Source organism: Antechinus flavipes, chromosome 6 (genome assembly GCF_016432865.1).
Source record: "Antechinus flavipes isolate AdamAnt ecotype Samford, QLD, Australia chromosome 6, AdamAnt_v2, whole genome shotgun sequence".
Taxonomy (NCBI): Eukaryota; Metazoa; Chordata; class Mammalia; order Dasyuromorphia; family Dasyuridae; genus Antechinus; species Antechinus flavipes.
In genome coordinates this window covers 107,529,692-107,542,801 of record NC_067403.1, presented here as the reverse complement: position 1 = coordinate 107,542,801, position 13,110 = coordinate 107,529,692, and the positions used below count along the sequence as shown (strand labels likewise).

Below are 13,110 nucleotides of genomic sequence, written 5' to 3'. Positions count from 1 at the left end.
ATGTTTGCAGGACCGTTGGAGGAGGGGGTATTCGTTAGTAGGCAGTTTGTGGGAATTAAAGGCCTCTTTTATATAGGGGCTGTTGTCCTTGATGATGGCTCCAGGAATCATACTATAAGATAAATTATTCGAGGAGTAGGGCACTGCAATTCCAGAAGATCCAGAACTTTGGATCTATTTCCACTGGGGTTATGACAGGAAGTAGTAGCTGAAGTGGCAGTAGTGGTTTGACCCATGTGGCGTAGGTCACATCCCATTTGCCCCACTAGAAGTAACTAGTAAATAATTGATGGCAGGGAATAGGAGAGAATGGTGTGTCTCTTCCCCAAGGTTTGCTCCCCTTGCTAATGATAAGTTTTGAAGTAAAGGTGGAGGCAGAGCTTGTGACCTAAGCATATTACTTCTACCCATCTGTGGGTAGTGGTGGTAACCAGTGATTTCAGAGACCAAAATTCCATTCAGTACAAGTCACTCCCCTCAATTATGACATCTGAGGCCAGGCTAAAAACAAAAAGCAAAATGTTAGGATAGATGTGAAGAAGGAGAAGGCTTCACTAGATTCCCAGATCTGCTGAGAGCTCTTTTGCTTCACCAAAATAAGTAGCTAAAGATAATTTACTCTGACCATTTACTAAAAAGCAGAGATGATAAACTAACAATAGAGGTACTTGTATAAAAAATGGTTAAGTCAGAACAGGTTACCTGTAGCATGAGTGAAGAAAAGTAATATATAGCAGACCAGGAGATAGCTTGGAACCAAACTGTAAAAAGTTTTAAAGACCAGAGGAGTGTGTATATAATCCCAGAAATATCAAGAAGCCACTAATGCAATCAATCAGCATTTTTAAAGTGCTTATTGTGTGCCTGGCATGGGGATTTCAAGAAAAAACAAAAACAGTTCCTGTCCTCTTTGATATACATCAATAAGTACACTTCTGTCAAAATTATCTATATTCCTTACCTAACCTGAATCAGAAAAGTACTCTTATATGTATATTAACAAATTCCAAATCATAAGATATTTATTATGAAGCAAAACAGACTTTAAACATCCATACCTGTTCTGAAGGGAAACCCCTGAATGTGAAGTCAGGAATAACAGGTTCTACAAGAGTTTTCTCAAAATTTATAAAAGCTTCTGACTTGATAGGACGAATTTTCTTTTTCTGTGCTATAGCCTAAAGGAAGGAAGTTATTCAAAACAATTATTTTTGGCAATTTAATATTTTACCTTTATATTGTTTTAAATATTTTTACCACTTAATTATTCATATAAAGTGTGACTACAGAGCAACAGGGCTGCTTTTTTAAGTTCTATCAAAGATCAGGAGACGAGTGATCATTATCTTTATCAGTATCAAATCTGCAATATCACTATGAACCATTATTTTCAAAATTGAGCACTTTAAGTTTTGTGATTACAGCTATGCTAAAAAAAATTATGTTTTATTTCATGAGTTAAAATAAAACAAATCTATACTTGGCAAGTCTAAAGAAGCTTATGGAAATGATGCTGATGCCAATTTTAGCTGACATAAGTTTAAATAATACAAGAAAAATGCCCATAATGATAAATGAAATATGGTGAAATCATAGGTATGTAGCTTATCATATATTTGCGCTTCCTTATCTACAAAATGACAAATACATCTGTAAATAGTTATCTCAATGTTGCTATATCAAATGAAATAATGTATGTAAAGTATTAAAATTAGATTATTTTTAGTTAGCTGAAAAGTCTAAATTAGAAACAACCTAACTTCTATATAAGACTCTTTCAATTACACCAGACTGCCATTATAATTCAATCAAATAATTAATGATAAAAATGAACTGAAAGGTTAATTTGGATAGACATTTTAAAAGAACCTGAAATGGCGAGTGTTTTTTTTTGTTTGTTTGTTTTGTTTTAAATAACAACTGGTATATTCAGAGTGATGAGCAGAAACAGCAAAGACTTAACACATCTGTTCTGATTGCTCAGCTTAACACAACAAAACATTTTTGTATAGACTTTATCACCAAAGATTAAGCAAAAAATGTCATGGAACCGAACCAATGAACAAAGCATAAAAATCTACAAATGGAAAACCCAAATAGCATTAACTGTAAGAAAATATAGATATCAAAGCCACAGAGACAATGTTGAATAACTTCTTAGATTTAAATGGATTTGTTCATGAAGAATTCATCCTGCTAGATAAAAAATTTAATTAGGATAATTATAGGAACAATTCACTTATCAGGATATTACTTAATAAAATTAATAATAAGTAACTTTTAAAAGGCTCTTAAAACAATACATATTCAAAGTATTATGTAAATCAGTTATTGCTATTATCATTATTGAAAAATAAGACAATGATTGGACTTAAAAGTTTTGATATATTTATAAAACTATCCTCAAGTAAAAAGATTTATATTAATAAGCCAAAAATTAATTATTTAAATAAATTAACTATCAAACTAAAAAGTGAATTATAAGCAATTTCAAAGAAGTATGGCCCTAACGATGAAATATCAGAAGACATTCTACCTCCTCTGCCAGAGGTAAGAGGTCCAATTGGTATGGTACACTATATTTGTTTTTTCTCAGAATTTTTCAATATACAGAGCAGTTTGCTGACTTTTTTCCCTTCTTTAAAAAAAAAATTTTAATTTATTATATCACAATTGTGGGATAGGGAATAGCAAAAGTACTAGAAGAAACAGGTGATTTTTTTTTTTTAAATTTGAAACCATGAAGGCTATTTTAAAAGCCCCTTTTAATAGTTCAACAGGAATGCTTACAATGAATTTTCTCAATATAACACATTTTATGCATTCAAACATTAGATAATTTACATAACTTAACAAAGAAGTACCTTATCCAGGTTACACAGCTCCTTGTGTTTTTTCATCACTAAATTCAAAATATCACAAACAATCTGAATCTTCCATTCTACAAAGCCATACTGGAAAAACTGTTTTTTTGTCAAAATTGGTTTATAATGAAATTTATCTCGAAGAAGCTACAAAAACAAAAAAACAAAAAACAAAACAACATAATATGGACATTTTTTTTCAAAATAAGAATTCTTCCTGTTTAAAATATCTTAAAGTGCATGGGAGAATATATCTGTCTAATTTATTTAACTAGATTATGAAATGATATCTTCCCTAATTGAAAAAGTACATAATTTTTAGCTATGTTGATTTCTCAGAGCCTCTGAATATATACAGGATTTAAAAGTATAAAAATGACAGCTTTTGACTTTTAAAAAGACAAAAATTAGGAGATAATAAATGGAATCAAAGTACTTAGAAACTTGGATAAACAAACAGTGCAACAACCAGAAGTGTAATTAATATAAATTATTATGTACTAAGCAAATCAGGTTGGAGGATAGCAACCCAAAATTCTGGAGGCCTTTCACTTGGTTCTACCTTTGTATTAAGGATGGCTCATTAGGTAGAAGAAAGTTGTTCTGAAGTAAGCATGTGATATAAAAGCAATACAAAGCAATAAAAAAAATAAATAAATAAAATGTGGACAATAATGTAACAAGTGGGTTAATCATCTGTTGTTTTCTCTTGTAATGATTTAATCAATTTCTTTGCTTTGTATACTGGTCATATTTGGTGCCTTTGGACACTCTTATTTAGGATTCATGATATACAGGGATGAGGCTTTCATAAAATCTATATTCCTTTGGCTTCTTTTGTTTCTTAACTTCAACAATATTTCCTAACATTTCTTGCTGTTGTCCTCTCTGTTTACCATCGAAGACATGGAATATTAAGGGGAAACTGATGTAGCTGAAGAAACAATGCACTATGAGGAATAAAGGGAAGAGAAGGCAGCATGCACCAAGAAAATAAACAATTGCCTTTTCATCTACTAGAAACCCTGGATAAACATAGTCCAGGATCAAAACCAGGAGCCTTAGGGATAGAATATGCACCAAAGCATCAATCTTGCTTCCAATGAACTAACTCTGTTGCCACCACCAACATCGGATCATGCTGAGTTTTTCCAGCAAGTCATTCCCCGTGGCAGCACATTATCTTTTCCCTTCCTTTCCCTCTTTTTCCCCATCCAGGTCCTGCTTCCAACCTAGTACTTGAAGACATCATACTGAGAAGCAAATTCCATCGAGATGTGGCCTGGCAGTTACTTCTGCAGGTACTGTAGTCACAGCTACCAAAGATCCAGAAAAAATGAAAATGCCATCAATGTCTCTGGCTCTGTCAAACAGTTCAACATTAGGGATTTTATCAATGAAAATAGCACTGAAGAAGAATCATTACTTCACAAACCTGGGACTCTTATCTGAATTGTTAATATTGTCCCTCCATGAGAATGTGAGTTCAATGACAACTAGAACTATCCCACTTTTCTATCTGTACCTTCATCACTTAACAGAGTGCTTTGTACACACAAAAAACTTAGTAAATAAATGCTTTTATTCACTTAAGATGATCACAAGATATACTACTATGGGCAAGAATCCCTTAAAAAAAATGGAGGAGTTCTGATAGTCAATAAAAGAGTGAAAAAAGCAGTACTGGAATATAATTTCAAAAATGACTGAATGATACTAGTTGAATCCCAAGGCAAACTATTCAGCATCATGCAAATATAAGTCTGTACTCTAATCATTTAGGCTTTTCCACCTTTGGTTGCAATGACTTCTGTACTGGCCAACTTTATATGTGAACACTACTAGATGCCTGATACAGAAATCATTGCAACCAAAAGTGGAAAAAGCTTTATACTATCAGTTAAAACAAGACTTAGGGCTGACTATAGCTAAGATCAAGAGCATCTTATTCAAAATTCAGACTTAAGTTGAAGAAAGGAGGCTAAACCATTAATATCATTTGTGAACATGAAGTGGAGGTAATGAATAGATTTGAGGGATTAGAGCTATTAGACAGAGTGCCCAAAAAACAACAGACAGAGGTCTGAAATCTTTACAGGAGATAGCAACAGAAAACATTCCAAAGAAAGAGCAAGAAAGCAAAATGGAGGATGAGACTTTACAAGTAGCTGAGAAAAGAAGAGAAGAGAAAGATATACCCAAGTGAATGCAAAACTCATAAGACAAAGGAGAAAATTTTGATAAATGATCAAAGCAAAGAAATAGAAGAAAACAGAATAGGAAAGACAAGAGATCTCTCAAAAAAAAAAAAAAAACCTAGAAAGTTATTAAAGAAATGCCTCATGCAAAAACAGGCATGATAAAAAACAAAAATAGTAGAGATTTAACAGAAACAGAAGATATTAAGATGTGGGAAGAATATACAAAAAGACTATGCAAGAAAGATTTCTGAGGCAGATAGGTGGTAGGTGGCACAGTAGACAGAGGACCAGCCCTACAGATAGGAGGACTTAACTTCAAATTTGGCCTCAGATACTGATACTTAGTAGCTGTGTGACCTCAGGCAAGTCACTTAACCAGAAAGCCTCCCCCCTCACCCCCCCTTCCTCCCTAAAAAAGAAAGGAAGGACTTAATATCAATTATAACCACAATGATATAGCTATTGATGTAGAGCCAGACATCATGGAGAATGAAGTCAAGTAGGCCTTAGGAAGCATTGTTAATAATAAGGCTATTGAAGGTGATGGAAATCCATCTGAGCTATTTAAAACTCTTAAAGGCGATGCTGTTAAAATACCGCACTCAATATGCCACCATGTTGGAAACCCACAAGAGTGGCCAATGTATTGGAAAAATTCAGTTTACAAACTAATCCTAAAGAATGTTCACATCACCAAACAATTGTACTTATTTCACACACCAGCAAAGTTATGCTTAAGATTCTGCAATTAGGCTTTAGCAACATGTGAACCAAGAATTACAAGAAAAGCGGCCTAGTTTTTGAAAAACTAGAGAACAAATTGCTAACATTCACTGCATTATGAAGGAAAGCAAGGGAGTTCCAGAAAAACATATTTCTGCTTTAATGACTACACTAAAGCCTTTGATGGTGTGGATCAAAAACAAAATGTGCGAAGTCCTCAAAGAGATTAGAATACTATGTTATTTTGTCTCCTGAGGAGCTTGTATGCAGGCCAAAAAGCAAAAGAGGGAAATGAACATGAATCAGTTGATTATTGGAAAAGGAGTATGACAAGGTTTTATACTGTCACTTTTAACTTACATGCAGAGCACATCATACAAAATGCCTAGCTGGATGACTCAAAAGCCGTAATTAAAGTTTCCAGGAGAAATATCAACACTCTCAAATATTCACATAACACTACTTGATGGCAGAAAGTGAAGAGGCATTAAGAAGCTTCTTGATAATACTGAAAGAAGAGTGTCAAAACTATCTTGAAGCTTAACATCAAAACAAACAAACAAAATCCCACTAAACTAAAATATTGGCAATGAGTTCTATCACTTCCCTGGAAATGAAAAGAGAAGGAATAGAAAGAATGTCAGGTTCTATATTCTTAGGCTCAAAAGATCACTGTAGATTTGAGAATGAAGCCATGAAATTTAAAAATGTTTGCTCCTTGGAAGGAAAACAATGGCAAATCTGGACAACATACTAAAAAGCAGATACATCACCTGCCAATAAAGGTACCAAGTGAGATATCCACTGAATATATTAAGTCAGCAGATATCCATTGAAGATGTTATGTAGGACGAGAAGACTTGAAGAAGAATAGGGATAAATTTAACTTCATGTGGACCAATGACTCCAGAGATTATCAAGAAGCAAAAACGTAAGTTTAAAATTTTTTAATGATGAATTTGGATTGTTTTAAATTAATTAGTCTAATAATGACATAGAACTGGACCTTTTTACAGTGATAGTGTCATGGAATGGATATAAGGAGATGTGGATTCTATATTAGCTCTTCTAATCTGAGTCTTACTTTCTTCTTATATAAGGACTAAACAAAATTTAAGAGGTTTCTTCCAGGAATGATTCTAAAAACTTAGATACTGAGAGTTTTGTTTGATGGTTTCGTAGGACAAGGAATTTTTGCTTGATAAAACCACTTAAATTACTAACAGAATATGTACAAATGAGTAAAAAATATTCTGGTAATCAGACATTTAAATTTTATAGCAGGTTTTTTTTTTTTTTTTAAAAATGATGCCTAGGAAATCAAGTTCATCTAAATTTTCCTTATTTATTTTATTCATGATACACCCAAAGAATGCAGTTAAATCTCTTATCTCCATCCAAATGCCACATTTTATTACTTTTAAATTGATAAATCACATACACTTTCACTGACTGTCAATCTACTACTTACAACCTGTTCTTCAAATTAATTAGCTATTGGTAATATCACAGATGTACATAACCTAATAGTCAAATGCAAACCAAAACCTCACTTTAATCAATAATTTTATAGTTTCTTGCTCTATAAATTCACAATACCTTATAGACAGAATCAATGAATCGATAATCATTCTTTGCTGTAAGTTCTGTATTGGAGATAACCAAAAATTCTGCTACATAAGTTGAATACGAAGTCAGGGAATGACTGATAATAGGCAAATATGCTGCAGGATCTCCTTTTACTAAACTGTTGGAAGAAAAGAAAAGTGTTTTAATGATTCCAAAAAATTAGACCTTCACAATTTTAAGATTTTTCCCTTTAAAAATGCTATCATTATCTAAAGTGGTGGCAAACATTTGTTATTTCTACTACTGGGTGATGATAAGGCTGGTCAACTATTTGATACTGTAGTGCAACTGAAGTCAATCAAATAGAATGTTAAAAGGTGGGGCAAACTGCCTCAGTTTAGAAATAAAGCAGGTCAATGCTTCCATAAAAATCAGCAATGGGATCAAACACATGAGTGGCTGCTGTACTTCCTGTCTAAGTAAGATAGAAAAACCGAGCCTCAAAAGAAAAAGAAAAGCTACCATAAAATTATCTACTTAAAGTTTCATTGTGAAGAACATTAGATTTTTAAAAGTAACCCAATCTTTATTATCAACAAAATCTGAATTAACTTTGAATAGCTGCTTTAATATTAAAAACCAAAGTTTTAATTACTATATATACCTGAATAGTGGTTCATTAATTTAAAATAGCCAAATTCCAGAAAATTAATTAGCTGAAAAGTAACTGGAGGGGAAAGAGAAAAAGTTTGCAAAGATAAATTTATAGGTAAATTCTATTAAACACATAAAGAATTAGTAATATAATATATGTTATACACAAATTATTGAGGTGACTATAATATTGTTATGTAGTATTATATTCATCCCTAATTTGTAGTAGGGTGAAGCAAAGAAAGAGAATTATAAATCTGTATCACTAATACAAAATTTTAAATAAAATCCTAGCAGAAAGGCTTCAATATCATCAAAAGAGGAGTCTTGTTAAAACCAAAGATGGAAGAACAATTCAACATTAAAATAAACAATCATATTAAAAACAGACACACTTCAAATCACATGATTATAGCAATGGGGGGAAAAGCATTAAACAAAATAAAGCATTTGTCTTAAAAAAAAAAAAAAAACCTTACAAAGGATTAGAACAGAGAATTAATTTTTAATATACTAAAATGTAGGTATCTAAAACCAAAAGCAAATATAATTTGCAAAGAAGCCTTATCAATAAGCCCCAAAGCAAAGATTAAAAATTACTGCAATGGTATCTGACATAATTCTAGAAATGCTAGCAATAGGAGAGAAAAACTATCCCTATTTGTTTTCAATTTGGTGGTTTGAGTAGAAGGCCCTAGGACCAGCAAAGAAACTAAATGAAATAATAATTTCAATAAAGCTGACCCAATAGCATTTGGGGATAGCAAAGGATATTCTATTCAAAATAATTACAAAATGCATGAAGTATATGACCTATCAACTAAGGATCTCTATATTTAGATAAATACTATTATAAAACACTCTTTAAAGAAATAAAGAACTTCTTAAAGTTGAAGAGATATTTATTGATTACATAATGTCAAAACAACAAATATTTATTTTCTATCTAAATAAATTTACAGATTTTCACTAAACCAACAAATTAATTAGATGGTTAAAGAGTTAAACAAAAGAAAGCAGTTATAATCAAAATGACTGGTGCTGCAAATTTATATCAAGTTTTTTGTGGTAGCAAAAAATTGGAAATTATGAAGATGTCCATCAATAAAGAAATGACTGAAGAAGTTATTATATATGATTGTGGCTGTGTTTTAAGAAATGTTATATAAGGCAGATGGTTCCAGAAAAACCTGGGAAGATTTATATGAAGTTTTATACAATGAAGTTAGCAGAACCAAAAGAACACTGTACCTAGTAACAGCACTATTGTAGGATGATCAACTGTGAAAGACTTAGCTATTCTGATCATTATAAAGAAACAAGGCATTCTGAAGGACTTGATGAAAAATGTTATCTACTGTCACAGAATTGATTAACTCTGAGATGCAAATTGAAACGAATTTTTATTTTTTTTTTTTGCTTTAAAAAAGCAAAATGGCTAATATGGAAATGCATGATTTCATATGTATAAATGCTATCACATTTTTTGTTTTGTTTTTTATTTCTCAATGGGTGGGGGCAGACAGGAGGGATGTTAAGAACTCTAGAACCCAGAATTTTTATTTTTAAATTGATTTACTAAAAATAAATAATAAGGAAAAAAATATTGGGCCAGTTGGAAATGTCACATAAGTGGTCAATGGAAGGGTCAGCAAGGAATTCAAGAGGACTGTGTAACAGTCTAATTAATATTGAACTATTTAACAGAAGAGTCAATTATTAGGAAAAGAAGAAAGTGAAGCCAGGAGGAATCTTAGGAAGGACTGAAGAATACAGGAACTCAAGATCACAATGAAGATAAAGAACAGGTTTGGAGAAGTAAAGCATAAAGACAAAAAGAACAGTAAGAGATTATGGTTAAAAAAATAGAATGCAATGGATTAAAACAATGAGAATACTTAAATTAACAAAATGAAAAAGGTTTAATTGAACAAAAGAATAAAATGGTCAGGAAAATTAATCAAATATTCCAGATTATTAAGAATAGCAAAAATGAAAATTAAAACATCAAATTAAAACATTCATGAAATTTTACTTTACACCTAACACCTACTCCTATTAAATCAGCAAAGACAACGAATGATGGAGTCAAAATTGTGGGGAAGATAGACATGGCAATACATTCTTGGTATAAGTATGAAATGATCCAATTGTTTTGAGAAAAATCTGGAATTTTTCCAGAAATGTTGACAAACTGCTCATACCTTCTGATCTAGCAATGCCACTGCTAGCAACTTTGATACTCCCCAAAACAACAAAATTTTCAGAACATAATTTTTTTATTATAGAAAAATAATTGAGAAAAATCAAGAAATTACTGAGTGGAGAATTAAAGTAATTGAACTATTGTGCTAGCTACAATAATTAACAACAAATAAGAGGAATTTGGAGATATCTGGAAAAAAGTATATGAACTGAGAGAAAAGGAAATAGAACCAAAAACACAATATACACGATGATTACGATTAAAAGCAATTAAAATATCACTAAAGGCAGGCAAATTCAGATTTACTATAGCCTTGCCCTGAAAGAACAGATGATACACTTCTTTTCTCTTAGAAGAGAGCTAGAAAGACTATTATAGGTACAGAATACTGCATGTGCTGTTAGATCCAATTATTATGTCAGTCAATTTTGCTTAACTATTTTTGTTCTTTATGGGATGGTACAACAGGAAGAAAAGTTAGGATCAATAACTATCTGATTTATATAGTTTACTGGTGGAAGATGAGCAGAGAGGAAGAGAAGAATACAAGGGCTAATTTAGATGAGTTTATAAGACAACCATCTACATCTATCATTCTCAAAGATGCATAATATAACTATACAAAAATAAAATTTGGGTTTTAAAAATCTATATAAAACTGCCTGTTAATAAGACATACCAAATTCTTAAAATTCTATAATTCAGCAAAAACTCAAGTGTTCCTACAACTACACAAATTTTGAAATATATACATCAACTTTATCAAGATACAGTAGTATTTCTCTTATTTTTCTAAAATTCTGCTAAAAATTACTTCATCTATTGAAATCATAACTTATAAAGTAAATTGAGTCAGGTGCTTCACTGTAACTTACCCTGAATAATCCACCTCTCTAGGATAACCCAGCAATCGAATTCCTTGTTCTAGATTTCGTAAGCTTCTTTTTAAATCACCAGTTGCCATTATCTAAAATTAGAATTAAATTCTGATTTTGATGAGATTTTCACCTTAAAAAAAAGGGGGGAGAGAAGCAATTGTAAATGTTTGGATTTTCAATTAACTTTACAGAAGTACTTTGACACTCAATACAATAAGCTAATTACCATTTCCTGTTTATTTCTCTTATTAGTTTATAAATCTTTATAAGATAGTGGTAAAATAGTGTAAGATTATGTCAAGTCAGTGCCATAGTTCCCATAATGCCTAATATAAAAAACACTCATAAATATTGAGAATTAAATGAATAAGGTTCTTAGTTTTTACTTCAATTTAACAATGGAAATTCATATTGCTGATAACAAATCTCAAAACAGAAGTCTATTAACTAAGGAATACAAAATATATTGAGTAGTTTATCTTTCTATAGCACCCATGGAAAAAAATGAAGCAAAAAACCCACAAAAAATACTTCTTGTTAATGTATTCTGAAACATAGTAAAATCTAATTCATTCTTAATCAGTGCCAAATATAATTTTAGAAAAATTTGATACTTTAAAGATGCAAAGCAAAAAACTGAGTAATAGTCATCATTGTAAATCTAATTCAATGAATAAGCACAACCTGAAATCTAAAAATCTGTGTTTATAAACTAGTGATTTTAAGATATGGTTCCATCTTTATGTATAAAGGATCTTCTTAGACATCTTATAAAACAGAATGAAGAAATTTTTATTAAGCACTACTATATGCCAAGCACTATGAATAGAGAAATGAGACAGTTCTGACTCAAGAGTTCACATTCTAATTAGAGAAAACAACACATATGAGAATTCAGCTGCACAATAAATGATAAAATCAGTGAGTATGAAGGGTATGTCCAACAACATAACATCTGAAATGGTCCAATCGAAAACCCTAAGTGCCCAGTGAAAGGGCATAAGAGTAAAGCCTGACAGTCTTTCACTTTATCAGAAGGATGACATTTGATGATTCTCTGCTCATCCAAAAGGTGAATAGCCATGCTGAAGTCAAGGGCCTTGAAAAGCCCTGGCACAAAACCTTAAGGAGATTTTGACAAAAACTCAACAGGGGAGCAGAGGCATTGTTGAAGGGCTCTCTCACCGTAGTCTCTGAAATTCAGATCCTAATTAATAGGATCTGGGAAGAGAAGTGTCTAGCTAAAGCCCTGGGAAGGGAGGAGGAGAGGGAGAGGCAGTTACTTAGCATTAAATCCTGTTAGCTTCTTTTTATAGACAATTGAAAAGTATATAACACTAAAGTCATTCATTAAAAAAGTTCTACTTCATTCAGGTTTTTAAATATTTAACATATGTAGAAGTCTAATAAACAATAATTGGCTTAGAAAGGCATTGTTGGTTTTGTCCTCCAATACCAGGATTATCAAAATAAATAAATAAATAACACTAAATTTATTAGTAGGATGAGTCCAAAAGGACTTTTTAACCAAAATGCCAGTGGACTAAGTAATATGCACAGTCTGTGCATATCACAACCCAATCATGCTTCTCCTACTAGGATTTTTGTCCACATTATCTCATTAATTCTTAAGAGCAGATCAGCGTCACCTGCTAAGAGGTCTTATTCTAGCCTCATTTTTACATTTTATGCATACCAGTGGTTGCCCATTTATTACCTTTATTTCAGGAGGCGCAGGAATCCCACTCTAAATACCATCAGGCTGCTTCAGCTTTGCCTTTACAATCTGGGATAACAAAAGAGGAAGCTAGGAGCATAGTAAAAAGCTGTACAGCTTGCCTTTCTTTCCACACTCCTACACTGCCTCCAAGGAAGAACCCTCGTGATTTGAGACCCAATGAAATCTGGCAAATGGATGTGACCATTATAAATCTTTCCATCGTCTGTCTTTTATCCACATTGTGGTAGACACCTTTTCAGGATTCACTTTTGCAATACCAGCAGCAAGAGACAGC

At 32.0% G+C, this 13,110-nt stretch overlaps 1 protein-coding gene across 8 annotated transcripts in view; it reads right to left on the bottom strand.

Annotated features, from left to right (window-relative positions):
* CEP44 (centrosomal protein 44) overlaps positions 1–13,110 on the bottom strand; it is an 87,436-nt gene that overhangs the window by 68,488 nt on the left and 5,838 nt on the right. For 7 of the 8 annotated variants that reach the window (XM_051965930.1, XM_051965926.1, XM_051965925.1 and 4 more), the window contains exons 2-5: positions 11,093–11,225; positions 7,388–7,535; positions 2,865–3,011; positions 1,059–1,178 (exon numbers count right to left, since the gene is read on the bottom strand). In XM_051965930.1, the coding sequence (XP_051821890.1) occupies positions 1,059–1,178; positions 2,865–3,011; positions 7,388–7,535; positions 11,093–11,181 (504 nt within the window). In that variant the 5' untranslated portion in view covers positions 11,182–11,225. The remainder of the gene's footprint in view (positions 1–1,058; positions 1,179–2,864; positions 3,012–7,387; positions 7,536–11,092; positions 11,226–13,110) is intronic. The other variant, XM_051965923.1, reaches the window with a different exon arrangement.